This window comes from Danio rerio, chromosome 1 (assembly GCF_049306965.1).
Source record: "Danio rerio strain Tuebingen ecotype United States chromosome 1, GRCz12tu, whole genome shotgun sequence".
Lineage (NCBI taxonomy): Eukaryota > Metazoa > Chordata > Actinopteri > Cypriniformes > Danionidae > Danio > Danio rerio.
Genome location: NC_133176.1, coordinates 33734096 through 33752599, shown reverse-complemented (window position 1 = coordinate 33752599; position 18504 = coordinate 33734096). Strand labels below are relative to the sequence as shown.

The 18504-nt window shown below is 42.3% G+C and overlaps 1 protein-coding gene and 1 non-coding gene across 4 annotated transcripts in view; both read right to left on the bottom strand.

Annotated features, from left to right (window-relative positions):
• The window catches only part of vps8 (VPS8 subunit of CORVET complex), a 233276-nt gene that overhangs the window by 144016 nt on the left and 70756 nt on the right, over positions 1 to 18504 (bottom strand). For 2 of the 3 annotated variants that reach the window (XM_073949180.1, NM_001080616.2), the window contains 5 exon segments: positions 14851 to 15073; positions 14662 to 14751; positions 6052 to 6103; positions 2525 to 2567; positions 2371 to 2443 (listed from right to left, as the gene is read on the bottom strand). In XM_073949180.1, the coding sequence (XP_073805281.1) occupies positions 2371 to 2443; positions 2525 to 2567; positions 6052 to 6103; positions 14662 to 14751; positions 14851 to 15073 (481 nt within the window). 3 annotated transcript variants of the gene reach the window in all.
• mir740 (microRNA 740) lies at positions 3008 to 3121 on the bottom strand. The gene is given in 1 exon segment (NR_030522.1): positions 3008 to 3121. It is a non-coding gene; the product is annotated as a microRNA 740 (primary transcript).

Below are 18504 nucleotides of genomic sequence, written 5' to 3'. Positions count from 1 at the left end.
ATTAATTCCTATTATTTATAATATTTATTATTGTCAGCCACTTTAAACATTATAAACAGTTTGAACGTTAACACTGTACTGTATTTGAAGGTAAACAACAAAAAACAATAAAAAAAATGTAATGTAAACGTTTTAATTAAAATGTGCTTTTAAAAGTTAAATTAAAATAGTAAACTACTTGTCTTAAAAAGTAAAAAAATTAAATTAAATTAAAAAAATTAAAATTAAAAAATGAAACTCCTGGACTTAAATGTAAAGTAACATATAATAGCCTATTCATCAAAACCTGGAAATGTAGCTTGGACTACTATAAATATAGTCATCATATTCATATAAATTATTAGTGATACATTTTTCATATATATATTTTGCATGTATATATGACAGATTCCTCGCATACAACTAGAAGAATGCCCGCGTACCACTAGTGATACACTTGGCAAAGTTTGAGAACCACTGCTATAGGTGAATAACTTCATTCATTCATTTTCTGGCGTAATTCCTTTATTCATCAGGGGTCACCACAGCGGAAAGAACTGCCAACTTATCTAGCATTTACTTTACACAATGCATTCCCTTCCAGCCACAACCCAGTACTGAGAATGCTAGGGTTAATAAAGTAACCCTTCGTTCCCCAAGGGGGGAATGGAAATGCTATGTGGAAACTTCCACTATGGGGTTTTCGTCAGAAACCAATCATCTGAAAGAATATAAAATCTGGCCAATGAAATGCCAATGAGTTGGCGGCGTGCATAGCTGGCATCAATAACAATCAGTCAAACTATAAAGACGCGCCAGGCACAATGCTCGACATGCTTTTGAGCTGAAGAGACTTTCACGCTCAACAGCTGAGGGACAGTCGTTGTGGAGAAGGTACATAGCATTTACGTTCCCCCCCTCCGGGAACGAAGGGTTACTTTAGTAACCGTACAGCTCCCCCTAGGATGGGGAACTCCAATGCTACGTGGAAACTTCCACTATGGGGAAATCACTTGGATGGCAATCGATATTGCATTTTCTTTAGTTTGGCATTTAAATATGATATTTTAACCATGTTCTGGTATTTGCAAAGTGAAACTAATTTTGCTAAAGGCTGTCAAAACCACAACTTTTGAAATTTATCTGACTTGACCTATTGTACTTCATGGATAATATTGACAAGACCCAGCTTTCGCTTTGACTTAACTTAGGTGAAGGAAACATACTGTAAGATGTAGTTTAGTGATACATGAATTAATTTGTTTGAGCAGTGTAAACATCTGCTGCTGACATAGAAAGAGAGAAGTTCTTCTGCCTATATAACTCAGAAAATCCTCTCTGGAAGCTCAAGATCTTGTCCCCTTGTGTTTCAGCTACAACTGGGCGATATGGCAAAAAATGCAACTTCGATTAATATTTGCCATATTAAAGGATAACGATATATATTTCAATATCTTTTTTTAATGCTTTCATAATTAAAAAAAGTACCCCAAAAATGACAGAAGAAACAAAAATTAGAGAGTCCATTAAATGGCATAACATTTTCGACCGATAATTTTTCTGTGGCGGAAAATTCAGAACATCTCTAATATCAACACACTTTTAGATTCTCATTGTTGCACATTTCTGCTGAGTTATTAACTCTTGGATCAATATAAGGTAAAAAAAAGTCCAGAGCTTATCATTTTTATTGAAATACATACATACATTATTCGGCCCAGCCGAAATTTCAGCACATGCTGCTATGTCTTTTACTTTCTCTAGCTTAATAGACTTCAGATTTAAGATCACTCAGATCTTTGATCCAGAATACTTAAATCACATTTTTGGTTATACGTCACTTTAACTTTGTTTACTTGTTTGCTACTTGTTTTATAGTTATTACAGCATATCTCTTATTGCAATTATTGATTTACAGTTTTGTTCACATAAAATTAGCATTTTTAAACTTAAAAGCTGACTAGATCTCATCCCATCAAATGTTTGCATCAAAGTATGACAGCATTCATTGTGTTAGCATGAAAGTGAGAGTAGCTTTAGGCTGTGTGTACATGTGTGCATGTTCCTCATCCGTTTTTAAATTTCTCCTGAGGTCATCCATCCCAGAACTAATTGCTTGAGCACTTTGGATAGGCAACAAAAGGAACTCCCCTTAAAAGCCCTGCTGAGAGCAAACTGCTGAGAATACTAAACACACACACACACACACGCTTGTGTCTTTTATGAGAGCTATGAGTGTAACGGGGAGAAATACGGCGTGACTCATACAGACTCAGTACAAACAAAACAGACATTGTGGTGTCAAGCTGTACACAACACGAGTGCAACCTCAGATGCTAACCAAACAATGCATGTTCTTTAATGCAATCTGGATGTAATCACACTACTTGCCTGGTTTTTCACCTGAGGGACCAGATCTTCAGGAATGTCACCTAGTGGATAGGCACGTCCTGCCAAACAACAGCTGGCAGAGAAGAAAGAACAGGTGTGTTATACGGCATGCAACTGCGTATGACTGCTGAATTTATGCAGAAAGTCACCTTACCTGATGTACACCAGCAGTTTATTCCCCATTACAACATGCTCATCTGTGATAGGACACACATGGGAAAATGGTATTATGTGCACTTAAGTTTAGCATTAGATTTCCTAAATAATAAAACATTGCTACTTTAGCAGTCAAAAATTAGAGTAATTTTAATTGTTATGTTTTAATCATTTTAATAACAGTGTTAGTGAGCAGATTTTGTACATGAAATCAAAAAAATAGAATTTCCAGTGCAGTAAGTGTGCAAATGAAATCTTTTGATTAACTTTATTTATATAGCACATCACTACAATCGAATGGCTGCCCAAGGTGCTTTACAACAATAAATAAATAGATAAATTGTTAATTAAAACCCCGTAGAGAAGTAAGACCATAAAGCCGGCAGCTAGCTCTCTGCAAATCTCACATGGTCACCCACTGAAGCTAAGGAGGGCTGCACCCAATCAGTACCACATGGGAAAGGAAGGTTGCTGTGTTCTGGCCCCTGGTACCATACGGTATGGTACGGTACAGTACGCTTTTATGGCTGATTCCACTGTCAAAAAGTACCTAAAAGCAAACTGTACCATACCACTTTTTATGCACAACAAATGCGTAACAAAAGGCAGAGCAAGATGCGCAGCTGAACGTTATTGATTTAAAGAGATACGTCAGTTACTCGTGGAACAAGCCAGGAGAATGAAAACAAAGAAACCGCTATTTTTAAAAACACAGCAGAGACATTTCACTGTAATAATATGTATATATAATAACAAGCCATGTTCAACCCGAGCTTTACCAAACCTTGTCGAAGTCTTGATGAACAGCCACAAAACCAAGAATAAGAGCAGACCTACCCTGTCCCCCGTAGTTGTTTACAATGTTGTCTAAACCATCTAAAGTCTAATTTCTCACTTGTGCCCGCCACACGTCTATATTTGAAATATCAAACTTCTTGAGCTGATTAAAACAACATATGCATGATTATTGAAGTTTATTTTTCTAGAAACGAACAAACACGAGAGTGTGGTATTAAAAAACAAAGGAGCAACCCAAAGCAACGCTCTAGCTCCTGCAAAAGTGTCTCCTCCTCTGCCACACATTGCATGCACAAGCAGAGGTGAAGCAGCACATGTGCATTGTGTATGTAGAGCTGAAACAATGCATAAAAATCAGTGAATCGCATAAATGCATCTATTTAGTAAAATCGCAAATTTTTACTGTCATTCAATGTTTGGGTCATTATCACTGTCACTTTAATTGAGCGTGATCACCTGCAAAAAAGACCCAATGAGTGCCGCACAGCTGCTTCAGCTATGCTCACGCTCTGCACTGACACACTGCTTCTGTTTTTGGTATGAAAGCTCTAATATTTATTTGCTACCATGGATGTAAAAAAAAACATGCTGCTCACGCATGTGGTGTAAAAAAGGCATAAAAACGAGGACTTCCAACTTATTTATGTAGTTCCAACATCTCAGAATTGTAGTTGGGAACGTTTGTTATAACGGACTATGCATTAAAAAATAGTCAGGTTTAAATTGGGTTCATAATTACAATTAATGTGTCGGACCGGGTCGAGCTCTGACACAAGGTACACGGGCTCAGGTAATTTCGGGTTTCATTTTTTGGCCCTGATCTAAGCTCTAGTCCGTGTGTCCAAATTTTGATACCGTCAAACCTCCTTCCTATTTTACGCCGGTATCCGGTATTACTGTGCATAAAAAAAAATGATGACGTAAGGTACAGACAGCGTCACCAAACTGTTGGCTTGTGCCTGAATAATTCAGAAACTGAATACTGTATATGCAACCTTTAAGGTTACCTGTTTGTCTTGTTTATACTAGAGATCTGCGCGGGGCGCTCTCTCTCGTTCACACACACACACACACACACACACACACACACACACACACACACACACACACACACACACACACACACACACACACACACACACACACACACAGAGATGGAGATGGAGAGGGAGAGAGAGAGAGTGAGAGAGACAGCACCACTGCACACACACAGGTCACTTGGTGCGCGACTTGCCATCTTACCTTGCCTCTCTCTCCTCCACACTGTCCCATTATGACAATCAGACATGCATTTGTAAGCAATAAATAAATAATATTTAATATTTAATACTTGTCTCATATTTAAGTGCATTCTTTTTTATGATGGTACAACAGTATTAAAACTGACACCGTTGCTATTTTTAGATCCCGCGGTATACCATAATACGGTATTACAGCCTAAGCCTAGTGTGCGGCCTGGCACAATATGGCTGCCTTCACTTCATCCAGGTGGCTGCTGCACACTGGTGGTGGATGAGGAGATTCACCCAAAAATGTGTAAAGTTCTTTAAGTGTCCAGAAAAATGCTATAAAAACTTAAGTAATTATTATTATTATTATTATTATTATTATCAAAACAAAAATGTCAATAAAAGATGCAAAAATAATAATAATAACAGTGATCATTTTAGTAGCATAGGCTTTGCATTAAGCTAAATTATGCACTGAAAAAGCAAAAAAAAAAAAAAAAAAATTATATGGTTAATTTATATGGTTCAAAATTATTAAAACAACAAAGTATCTGCTAAAACATCAAAAATAACAAAAGCAAAATAATATTTAATAGGTCAAATTATATTTGACAACATGACAGACACATGGATCCCAAAATGATTAATGGCAACCATAGAAAATCCTCACATCAAGTTCACTGATGCAGAAGAACAGTGTGAAATGAAACTACGCAAATAACTACTCTAGTGATGATTTTGCTTCTCAACCACAGATGGCGATAGAGAAGCCAAGATTTTCTACTGCAGATATTATAATAGTTTGCATGAATAGCATACATTAAAATAACGAAACTAGAGCTGCAGGTTTGGAGACAAAGAAAAAAAAAAAAACACAACTGTACTTTGAATAAATAAAATGCTATTTTAAACAGTGAGTTAAATGTACAGCGGCACAATTTGCAAATATTTCTATATCAGTATCACTATAAATATTGATATCATCATCGTTGTTATTATATTGTTATTTGATGGATGTAAAGAGAAACAATGATCCTGACATTATTAATGTTTTACATTTTTAATTTCTAGAGCTTCCAAGAATCCAAAAAGAGTTTTGATAAATATTTGATAAACATATTGATTAATAATATTATGATAGCTGGTTTAACATTAAGTTATGATTGAATTGTCTATTTCCTAAGCAGGAAATGTTCATGGGCCAATTACATGACCACATTAAAATGGTCTATATCATGATTTCTCAAAACATTTCTTCAAGGTTAGGATCTTGTTTGTTAGTCGCTTTTTGATACAAAATAAAAGCAGTCTATTGAACTTATTTTGAAGTGCCACCAAACCTCCTTTTATTAACATCACAGTACAAAACGGGGGCATTTTCTAGGTTAGCTCAAGCCATCAAAAACAGAAACATCTTGTTATAGTTTAGCAGGTGTTAGGATTTACGTGGGCTGTGTTGTTTTCAGATTTGAAAGAGTATTTCATTTCTCTGATCTACCTGTGAGAGGCTTTCCTTCCTGCAGAGGAGGACCAATCGCCTGAAAGAGTTTCTGGAAAAGCAGGACAAAGAAAAACAAAACACATTTTCATTAAATTTGCTAAAAGCGACCCAGTATAAGCAAGCCAAATCACTTTAATTTAAAAAGAAAATTACTGTTTTGTGTCCTAAAAATGGTCCCACAAATTGGGAAACAGTTTTACATTGACATTAGCTTAAGACAATAATATTTTAGATAGAAATATACAGTTTGCTAAGAGAGTTTGTCATTTGATGCCCAGGCCTAAGATGTATACAACACTGCAGTCTTTTTTACATCCACACTCCCAGCAGCATCTGCAAGACACGGTCATGTAATCTAGCACTAGAGCAGAGTGTGTTGTGTTTGGTCAGTGTGTGACATTCTGGCCACGAAACAAATGAATCCTCTTTCTATGCCGCCTTTCATCTGGGGTTCAGAAGATTCCTCTGACTACAAGGCTTTCATCTTCTCTTCTAGCTTAATGGTGAGAAACGCACACTAAAACATGGGCAAAAGTGCATCGAAAAAAGAACACATGCACCCTTGAGGTGTCCCTGAAGCTGTAACAGGTTCAGTTTAATGTTTTCTGCTTATTGTGCCAATCATACCACAAGAGTGTGAATGAGAAAAAACAAAGGTTGCTACATTCTGTAGTAATGTGATGTTCTATAACATGCTTAAAGGGACAATTCACTATTATTCTTTTCGCCAGTATTTCTATTCCTACTAAGAAAGTCAATGAGTGATGCTTTCCAGCATTCTTCAGGATGCTTCAGATTGTTTGGTCTTCAACAGAAAAAAATACATTTGTAAAGATTTTAACCAGAGAACTGAGTGTGGGTAAATGGTGAGGAGAATTTCATTGTTGGGTGAACAGTCCCTTAAAATTAAAAGGTATATTTAAATAAGCTAAAGAGAATAGAAATGTGCTGGCCAAATGCACAATAAATGGGATTTGTTTTCACAAATGAAAGTAGTACATCTGAGCATTTCCAACTGCCAAGATAACGTTCGAGGTTACTAAAGTAACCCTTCGTTCCCCGAGGAGGGGAACGGAAGCACTATAAGGGGATTTGATTGTAAAATCCACGCATTGGGAGGTTCGGTTCAGAAGCTACTCGTCTGAAAGAGTATTGAACGGGCCAATTAAGAATGAATTGGCAGCGCAAGCCTGCGCAGGTGAGCGGCATAAGCAATCAACTGAGTATATAAGCTCACCTGGCGCCAGCAGACGCTATCCTTTTTAAGCTGAAGAGACTTTCAACAGCTAAGGGACAGTCATTATGGCGACGGAGTATAGTGCTTCCGTTCCCCTCCTCGGGGAACGAAGGGTTACTTTAGTAACCTCGAACGTTCCCCTTCGGGGGGAACTTCAGCACTATAAGTGGATTTGATTGTAAAATCCACGCATTGGGAGCCCATTGAAAGCGCCATAATGACTGCACCTTACCAACACCCCCGATGAGGAGATAGTCAAGCAAGCGTGACGCACCCACATCATGGGGGGCGCGGTCCTCCAACGTGTCCCTGGCCCTAATTTATCCTACTTCAACAGAAGTTTTACGGATTTATATATATTTTTTGGGAAGTCGTGAGCATCTAGATAATTCTAGGAAATACGACAGTACGTTGGGAAGCGTGCAATCCCGATAGGGAGGACGCTGCGGAGGCCATCCGTTACCCAAGGGAGGATAGATGGCAGAATTTACATATGGACTAGCCCTAAAAAGGGGGAGTACGCATAGCAAAAGAGTGGTTAGCGGGGAGGGAAGACACGGGTCCGCCCAGGGGGGGGACTTAACCGTGGCGGAATAAGCATATGGGATCGCCTAGTGGGGATCACGCATAGCAGGCACCTTTACCCAAAACGCGGGCTGACCAGCGGGCAGACCTACAACGTAGTGGGCCAGCAAGTGACTCCTCCGCTGAGTCAGTGCTGGGGGCCACGGAGGAATCTGCAGGGCTCACCTGACGGGGAACTTTACTGACAGATAAAAAGGCACACGTATCTCCGTGTTAGGGAAAATGGCGCAGCAAGCGTGTTTCAACACCCTACCGAATTGTTTCCTCAATCACCAAGGGTTACCTAATACCCTTGAGGAAACCGGCTCCACTCGCAGATTGTAAAACCTTGCAAATGTGTTGGGTGTCACCCAGCCCGCAGCTCTACAGATGTCTGTTAGAGGGGCGCCGCGTGCGCGCGCTCGAGAGGATGCGAAGCTCCGAGTGGAGTGCGCACGCGCTCTCGGGGGACGCGGCTCATCTCGGCTCTGATAGTGAAAGAAAGGCATCCACAATCTAGTGGGAACTTATTTCGGTACGGCACTTCCCTGCTGCCGACCGCTATAACAGACGAAGAGCTGCTCAGATAATCTAAACTCTGAGTGCGGTCCGGATAATACGCAAAACCTGCTGGACAATAAGAAGGGCTGGGTCTGCCTCCTCCGAGGGCAGCGCTTGCAGGCTCACTACCTCGTATTAAAACGGAGTGGTAGGAACCTTGGGCACATATCGCTGGCGGGGTCTCAGGACGTGAGAGAAGCCAGCCCAATTACAGGCACGAGTCACTCACCGAAAAATGCCTCCGGGTCCCCGACCCTCTAATCGATATCAACGCGACCAGCAGAGCTGTCTTCAGGGACAGAAAGATACTGAGTCGAGGATCGAAGGGATCTGACGCGGCTTGTGTAGCGAGGGCGAGATCCTAAGAGGGCATGAGAGGGGGCGGGGTGGATTAATTCGCTTAACGCCCCTGAGGAACCGGATGATGAGGTTATGCGTTCCCACGGTGCTGCCAGCCACCGCGTTATGAGAGCGGAGATGGCAGCCACGTAACCTTGAGTGTGGAGGGCGACAGCCTGCTCTCCAACTTCTCTCGGCGTAAAGAAAGCACAACGCTGATCTGGCAAATTACGGGGGTCTTCTCAGCGAGAGACACACCATTCAGTGAATAGACTCCACGTCAGGGCATAGGCGCGCTCGGGGAGGGGGCTCTAGCCCGAGTGACGGTATTAGCCACCGCAATCGGAGGTTACCTAAGTCTTCCTCGCGTCTAAAAATCTCTTCAAAGATCGGCGAGGGTGCCAGGTGGTGCCCTGTCCCTGAGAGAGTAGGTGCTCTCTCGAAGGGACTGCCAGGGGAGGGCTATCGCGAGGGAGAGCTCTGACATCCAGGTCCGGTTGAGCCAGAGGGGCGCAACCAGCAACCTGTTCCTCGTCCTCCCTGACCTTGCACAGTAACTGCGCGAGCAGGCTCACTGGGGGAAACGCGTATTTGCGCGTGCCCCGAGGCCAGCTGTAAGCCAGTGCATCCGTGCCGAGAGCACTCGGTCAGGGAAAGAACAACTGGCAATGAGCGATCTCGGGGGAAGCAACAGATCGATCTGGGCTTCCCCGAATCGCGCCCATATCAGCTGAACAGACTCGGGGTGGAGTCTCCATTCTCCAGGACGCAAGGCTGCCGTGAGAGCGCATCGGCTGCACGGTTGAGCTTGCCTGAATATGAATGGCGTGCAGCGATTTCAGCCGCGGATGACTCCAGAGGAGCAGACGGCGGGCGAGCTGAGACATGCGGCGAGAGCGCATACCCCCTATACGGCTGATATACGCCACCGCCGCCGTACTGTCCGTCCTGACCAGCACGTGTTGCCGCTCCAGCACCGGAAAAAAAACGGTGGAGAGCGAGGAACACTGCCAACAGCTCCAGGCGATATGCCAATGCAACTGGGTACCTTTCCACAGGTCAGCAGCCCCATGCCCGCAACGCACAGCCCCCCAGCCCGTGTTGGAAGTGTCTGCTGAAACGACAACAAGACTGGACGCCTGTTCTAGAGACACCCAGGCCTGTAGGAACGAGGGGTCGCTCCAAGGGCTGAGGGCGCGGCGACACAGCGCAGTAACAGAGACTCGGTGTGCGCGCGCGTGCCATGCGCGTCTGGGGACTCGATCGTGAAGCCAGTGCTGAAGTGGTCTCATATAGAATAATCCGAGCGGCATGAAGCGGCTGCGGATGCCATATGCCCCAGGAGCCTCTGAAATAGTTTCAGTGGGACCACTATTTTACTGTCGAGCTCTCTCAGACAGTACAGCATCAGCTGAGCGCGCTCTCCGGAGAGGCACGCTGCCATGGTGACCGAGTCCAGCTCCAGCCCGAGAGAAGAGATCCTCTGCACGGGGGCGAGTTTGCTCTTTTCTCGGTTTACCTGAAACCCCCACAGGTGGAAGTGCCAGAGCACTTTGTCTCTGTGCATAATCAACTGCTCCGAGAGAGGCAAAAATCAGCCAGTCGTAAAGAAATTGAGTATGCAGATGCCCGCGAGCCGAAGGGGCGCTGAGGCACCCTCCGCAGGCTTGGTGAGGACTTTGTATTGCCAAGCTCGACCTTCAAACGCAAACCGCAGAAACTGTCGGTGGCGAGGAAGAGTGGAGACATGGAAATACGCGTCCATCAGGTCTAATGCTGCAGACCAACCCAGAGGACGAACGCACCGGAGGATGCGCTTCTGCGTGAGCATTCTGAACGGCAGCTTGTGCAGGCAGCGGTTCAAAACGCGCAGATCTAGGATTGGCCGTGACCCACCGCTCTTTTTGGGCACGATGAAGCGTGGGCTGTAAAACCCGCTCTCCATCTCGGCTGGAGGGAGCGGCTCGATTGCATCCTTCGCCAGGAGGACAGCAATCTCCTCTCGCAAGACAGGGGCGGACAGGGGGCTGACCCTGGTGAATACACACCCGTGACTTGGGGGGCCGTTTCGCGAACTGAATCGCATAGCCGAGTCTGATTGTGCGTATGAGCCACCGCGAAGAGCTGGCCCGCGCTAACCAGGTAGGCAGAGCTCTCGCTAATGGACTCATCGCTACAATCGCTGACGTACCAGCAGTGGGGCAGCGCGGAGTGGGTGTGCTGATCCGGGAAGCTCGCGGGTCCCACGGAAAAGCTGGAGGTGAGATATTTGCTCTCACTCCAAACCCGAGCTCCGGAGGGGAGGCTCGAGGGGTGGGAGAAAGGAGACCGTCCTCCCAGCGCTCGTGAGCCACTGGCGAAACGCACCGAATCTGCAAGCTAGAAAGCATAGCGTCCCAGACTGGCAGATTTCGGGCTGTCACATCTGGGGAAGTGAAAAGTGCCCTTTCATAATGTTTTCATGGCAGTAAAAAGTGCCGTTGGAAATGGGGCCCCGCCCTCCAGCGGGGAAAGAGCAAGTTCCCTCTTCTCCAGATGGCCTGTCCCAGGGGCGCTTCGCGGTCCGTTGCCGGACTTAGCGGCGTTCTGGGCAGGGGGGCTGCCTGCTTCCGAGGTGCCCGACGCGCTCGCTTCGCCGGAGGCGGAGCAGCTCTCGTAGGAGGGCGCCTTCGGCGAGGAGCAGGTATGAATGGCACGGCGGGCGGAGCGGGCTACGGACCGCCGATAAGACATCACCCACCAACTGCTCTCTCACCGCCTTGAATTCCTGGGTGAATTCACAGACAGTGTCGCCGAACCTGGCTGGGGATATGGGGAAGTCAAGAAAGCGGACTTTGTCGACTTTGCGCATATCAGCCAGGGGTGGCGCTCCTGGACCACTAATGTGGACATCGTCCTCCCCAACGCACACGCAGCGGACTCAGTAGTCCGAAGAGCTAAGTCGGCGGCGGTGCGAAGCTCGTAAGCCTGGGTTGGACCCACCCTCGTGCAGCTCGGCCAGCGCCTGCGCTTGGTAGCGCTGGTAGATGGCTATCGCATGCAAGGCGGAAGCAGCCTGGCCCGCAGCTATGTAAGCTCTAGCTCCGAGGGAGGTAGATAACTTACAGGCTTTGGATGGGAGACGAGGCGGACCCCGCCAAGAAGAGGCGCCGCGCGGATTTACCGCCATCGCGCACTCAACCTGAGGAATCGCCACATACCCCCTGGCTGTTTCACCGTCAAGAGTGGTTAGGGTGGAGGAACACGCAGCACGAGCAGAAAAAAGTGCTTTACAAGACCGCGTGAGCCTACTGTGCACCTCCGGGAAGAAGGGAACGCCCCTCTAGTCGGTCCGGCCGCGGAGCTGGGGGATAAACCATCTCCAACCCACGGCCGAAGCAGCCCGGGAAAGCACGGCTACCATGTCCGTTTCAGGATCCGTAGTGACAGCGCTCACCAGCCCGAAGGGGGCGAGCGGGTCTGGATCATCATCGGACAATGAAAGCCCACCCTCCGATGCCGCGGTGGACATCTGGTCTCCGGTGTCATCGGGCGTAAGGGCTACCATCTGTTAGACGGATCGCTTCCCCCGCCCGAAGCTTGGATAGAGCGCTTAGAGGAGCGGGAGGTCCACGGGCCCGTGGGCGACGGATTATCTCTCGCTGAAACCCTCAGATCTGCCCGAGTGCCCGCTGCAGAGCAGGGGACACCTGGGGTGGTTCGCCCTTTTGCAAAGGCTAACCGCGATCTTGAGCAACAGTCATGGCATCGCAATGACGACATGAACTGCCCGCGAGCAGCGCATTAACATGCTGGACCCCCAGACATGCAACGCAGTGCCCGCGCCCATCATCCGAGGACAGGAAACCACCGCATCCAGAAACGCACAGTCGGAGCGCCGTCCTGATAAGGACGTGCTGCACGACTGTGTTGCTCTTTCTGTGAAGTTTGCAACTTTATACGCACCGCTCTGGAGGACCGGACCCAAAGAACGCCAGGCAAGGGAGAAACCCAGCTCGGCCGTCTGCCACTGCGTGTACACACTCTGGACCGGGAGAATGCTCTCGTTCGGTCAGAATCGCTGGTCACAGCAGGAGGAACCCTCATCGACTCGATCAGAAAGTCTCTGAAGCGAAAAAGGATAGCGTCTGCTGGCGCCAGGTGAGCTTATATACTCAGTTGATTGCTTATGCCGCTCACCTGCGCAGGCTTGCGCTGCCAATTCATTCTTAATTGGCCCGTTCAATACTCTTTCAGACGAGTAGCTTCTGAACCGAACCTCCCAATGCGTGGATTTTACAATCAAATCCACTTATAGTGCTGAAGTTCCCCCCGAAGGGGAACTTGTTCTCACTCATCAGACTAAAAACATTTGAGCTTTTTAGTTATTGTTTTTGACCATATTTGATGTAGGGTAGAAACCAAAGGACCACATTGTCCAAACATATTGCCAAGTCATGTTGTTTGATTTGCTTCAGGATTTAAAAGATGACTTTGAACAACTAGGGTGAGTCACCTAATGTCAGGTCTTCTAAACGTCTTACAACCCCTCAATTTTTGGACTAAAGCGGTGTCAGAAATTTGAACAGCCCTGGTTTAATCCACCAAAAGGGTCACCAGATTTTTATGAGAGTCCTGTATTTAAGCTCTATTGATAACAGCCCAATAAAAGCTAACCAAGTTGGCTGTAGAATAAAAAATACCATTGATTTCTATTTGTTTTCAATTATCTGTAGTGAGAAAAGCTGGGGCAGGCAAAATGATGCTGAATTACACAACTGACATAATCTGTTGCTAGAGATATCTTTTTTCCTGAAGACGGTGTGTGATCTGTTCTCCATGTGCCTGGATTTATCAAATATCAAATATAGTGTATCAAATATACTAATCGCTGTCAAAAAGAAGATTTTGTGGACCATTTTGTATTAATACAGTCAAATAAGCCTTTAAATGTAAGTAAATGCTAAAAAGAATATAAGTTGAGCACATGGGTGTTGTCCAGTTCTGAAGTCTTTAACCTTTTCATGTGAAAGTTTTTTTTTTTCATTGTCTTGCATGTCTATTATATTAATTATTATAAAATAAAGATGCAATTTTGTTGTATATGTGTACCATAGAAGCTTTTACTAAACATATTTAAATAAAGTAGGCTAATTTTGACATTATAAATCTCAAATAATTTAATAGCATTCCTAATTATTTGTCTTGGTTTTAGCTTTTATTTATTTCACAACAAGGGACATTGTACATTAATCAAGGTTCACCAAGAATGTAAATGTACCCAAATTAGCCCAAAGATTAGTTTTCATTGGTAGTCCCTTTTCCAGATGTTAAAGGACTATACCAATAAAAATACAAATCCAAACTAAAAACAAATCTCAAACAACATAAAACAACCACAACAACAATGTCAAATAGCCTAGTGTTCATAATGTTGATTAATAAGAAGCCGATTCTTAAAATCATTCTTGGTACACATTCTCTTACGGATTGCAGTATCATATTCCACTGATGTGAATCGAATGAAGCTTGAAAAACAAGCTTGACCAAAAGACGTTTTTCTAAGTAGAACAATGTGATCAGCTCTAGCTGCACCCCAAGTCACTCTGTTTTCTACAGATTCAAACTGGAAAAAGTCAGTTAGAAGGGAAAAAGTTTTGAACCGGCCAGTTCCTCTATTCTACTGTATATTTATGTTTGTTTGCATCACTTTTTGTAATGCATGCATCTGGCGGAATTCTCATTCTCTTCATTGACTTAAAAATCTGATACTTGTGATAGTCAAGCACTGTTTATGGTGCTCATTTCATTTTTTGTAACCATTTACAAATTTAGGATCTAGTGTTTAAAAATCTGTTCCGGTCTTCAAAGTCTTGCAGTGAGTCAATTTTAGCTTTAAACCGCATTTTAGCAAAACCACATCATACCTCCATCGGGCTGATGTAATCATTCATGCCACTGTTGAAGACGTAAATCATGGCATCATAGAGCTGGTTATCCCAGCACATCTGCACCACCTGCAAAAAAATTTACGTTTTCAAGTAAATACACTGTAAGTTGACTGGAGAAATACAGTCAATGAACATCTGCAGCAATAGACCATTAGCACATCACACCTGTTGTATGTCCAAGTTGGTTATGTCCATGTGGACTAGGCATCCCTCCACACTATCCATCATGCCGTTCTCCTGGAAATAACTGAGCAGGTCTCTCATGACAGGAGCAGTTAGACAGCCAATCCGCTCGCTCAGAATGTAGGGCTCCAAACTCTCCAGAAAAACACCCCGAGCTACAGAGTTCTCCACCAGCCGAGGGTAGATCTGGTTAAAGAGCAGGTCCCTGAGAAGAAAGAAGATCATTGTAAGAAAAGAAATATGTTGAAAAATAAAGACTTGTTCAACAAAATAACAAAATAAAAAAAAACTGACAAATGAAACTGAACAAAAAGCAGCTTTTAGTATAACTAAAATAAAAACAATGAGTGTGTGAGTGTAAAGATTTATACATCACACACAAACTGCCTGTCCCAGTTGTAAGAGCAACAAATAATAACTTGACTTCTAGCTGGAAGTTTGGAAAAGTGGCAGAAGGTAGATTTTACTGATAACTCATCTGTTGAACTGCATCACAATCATCACAAATACTGCAGAAAAAATAATGGAACATGCATGGACCTAAAATTCTCATAGAACTCAGTCAAGTTTGGTGAAGGAAAAATCATGGTTTGGGGTTACATTCAGTATGGGGCGTGCGAGAGATCTGCAGAGTGGATGCCAACATCGAGAGCCTGAGGTATCAAGACATTTGTGGGCCCCATTACATTACAAACCACAGAAGAGGGCAAATTCTTCTGAAGGAGAGCGCTCCTTCTTATACCTCAGCCTCCACTTCAAAGTGCCTGAATGTAAAGAAGGTCAAGGTGCTTAAGGATTGGACAGCCCAGTAACCAGATATGAACATTATTGAGCATGTCTGGGGTAAGATGAAGGAGCCATTAAAAATGAAATCAAAGAATCTTGAAGAATTCTCTGAGTCCTGCAGGAACACTTTCTTTGCCATTCCAAATGACTTTATTAAGTTTTTGAGTCATTGCAGAGATGTATGGATGAAGTCCTCCAAGCTCATGGGAGTCATGCACAATATTAATCTTTTTCCACTGCACTGACTTTATATTCTATACTTTATATATTTATTTTTGTTAAAGTGACAAGACTTTTATCCTAGCAAAGTAAGACCTTTCTGTCCAAATTAAATAATCAAAAATCAAGGCATGATCATAAGTGTAATCTAGAGGCCTTTGCCTTTCATATAAGCCACTTCTGATACCAAATGATCAACTAGAGGTCAAGTTATTATTATTTTTTTTTTATTTATTTTTTTTGTAAGGTGGAAAAGCTTCCCCAGAGATATTTAACATCAGGTTTAAGATTAGATCACAATTTTTGTAACAGGACAATTATTTGTTCACAAAAACTCTATACATGTGATGATTTGTCATTACAGTACTGACAATGAACGGTGGATTTTTTTCCCCAAATATTTGATCATGTTACCCTGTCAACCGTATAACAAAATAGAAGAAACATACAAAGTTTTTGTAAACCTGCAAGTGTGCTATCTTGAAAACATAAAATAATAATATAATAATAGAAATAATCAACAAGCAGACGCCAATAGGTTAGTACTGTGTACAAGGAATACAGCAGCTGGTCTGTCACATGCTATAGAAGAGTTCTCTGATCAAAGTACAAACACTGTACACAATCTACAAAGCTTTAAAATCAGCATTCAAAACTATATGCATCTTACAATAGAATGATTAGTGACAGATTTAAAGAAAACTGAAAATAATCCGTCTCACACTGAATCATAAAATTGACGTTTGAAATCTGATTCAAACACAGCATTAGGCTGTTAGCTAAAACATCAAACAAAATATCACGCAAAAACATATTCAAAGCTTGAATAAATCAATGTTTCAAGGTTACAAGCAACCACACACACATACATAAACAACTCTATCAACATCCCTACTGATTAACTGAAGTGCATTTAAAAACAAACCTACTGTGATAAGAGCTTATCAGTTACTGAGGAAAAATGTGAAAGAGGAAGAGAACACTACCAGAAAACAGGAAGTGATCGCAGGGATTAAAGTCTCTGTGGAGACTGCCAGTGGGTTAGCAGGTGTAGTGGGAATATACAAACTTGTGTATTTTATAGATCAGATATAAAAAGCAAAAAATAAAAAATAAAAATACTGCGAGAATATATTAGCTATCCCTAAACAAATGTATTGATCTTATTCTGCAATGTGGAAGTGTGCTCTTTTGCGATTGCTTTAGGACTTGCGATTCAGTAGCCTATGGAAAAAAATGACTAAGCATAATAAACGGCAGAAAACAGTCAACAACTTGATCTACATAATAAGAAATAATAAAATATATATATATATATATATATATATATATATATATATATATATATATATATATATATCAGTTAGCAACATGAAGCAGCATAATGAGCTGTTTTTAACATTCAATTAAAATCAATGGAAGTCAATGAGAGTCGAGCCAATCTTGAGCCAAAAAGATTTCAATGGCTGCGCCCACATGCAGGTCAAAAATAAGGTCAATACAGGCTGAGAACCAGTTTAAAAGCATTTAACCTTCTCTGTCTAATCATGATTAACATTAGGCGTACTTAAATAAACAAATTAAATCATTGTATCGAAGCACTGTCAAGGTCAGTACTGATTCCAACAATGTCTCTAACATGTACTGTATACATTTTTAACATTACAAAAACAAAGCCATTATTTTAGCACACAGTAAAAAAAAAAAATCATACTGCCTTATTTTTTGTTGTTGAATCAATTGATTTCTAGTCATCTCAACTTAGTTCAGTCAAACTGACTAAACATATTAAACAAATAGTTAAACTTTTTATAACTTAAAAATTATTGACCTATTAAAATAAGTTGAAGTAACATAAAAGCATTTGTTGTGATGGCTTTTTGTCATATTATTTTTAAAGTGCATATAATAATTTAATTAAATGATTCTTTAGATTTCTCTTTTAATGTCACATCGATGTAAACAATTTACTTTACTAACTACTTAACTTTCAAAGAACAAAAGTTATTATCTGAATAAAAAAAAACTTACTTGTAAGACCATATTAGAGCACATTAACGTCCAACATTCTATTTACATGCATCAATAAAATGTAGTCTAACCAAACACTTTATTCAAAAATAAAAATGGATTTTTTTATTGCGTCTAAAATTGGTGGTGCAGATAGATTAGAATAAAATAGAATAGAATAGAATAGAATAGATAGCACAGACAAACAAACAAAAGAAAAGAAAAAAGAAAAAAAGCTTTTAAGGCATTTTAGATGCCCAAACAGGGAACATCTCAATTGGCAATCGTGACAAGCTCAGTTGCTCTGACAAGAACCCTGACATCTTCCTGCAGCCATGGAAACCTAGACACAAAATTTTGCTCTTCACATGCACAGAACCTTTCTGTAATAGTGTTCACACTTTCGGTAAGGTAAATTAAGTGAAAACATTTAGCCTTAAAGAATGTTTTTTATGAGTTCCATCAATCAAAACTTAAAAGATAAAACAATATATATATTATATATACACACACACACACACAAACACACACACAAACACACACACAAACACACACACACACACACACACACATATATATATATATAAATTCTGTGAATCTACTCTATTTAAGTTGAAGTAA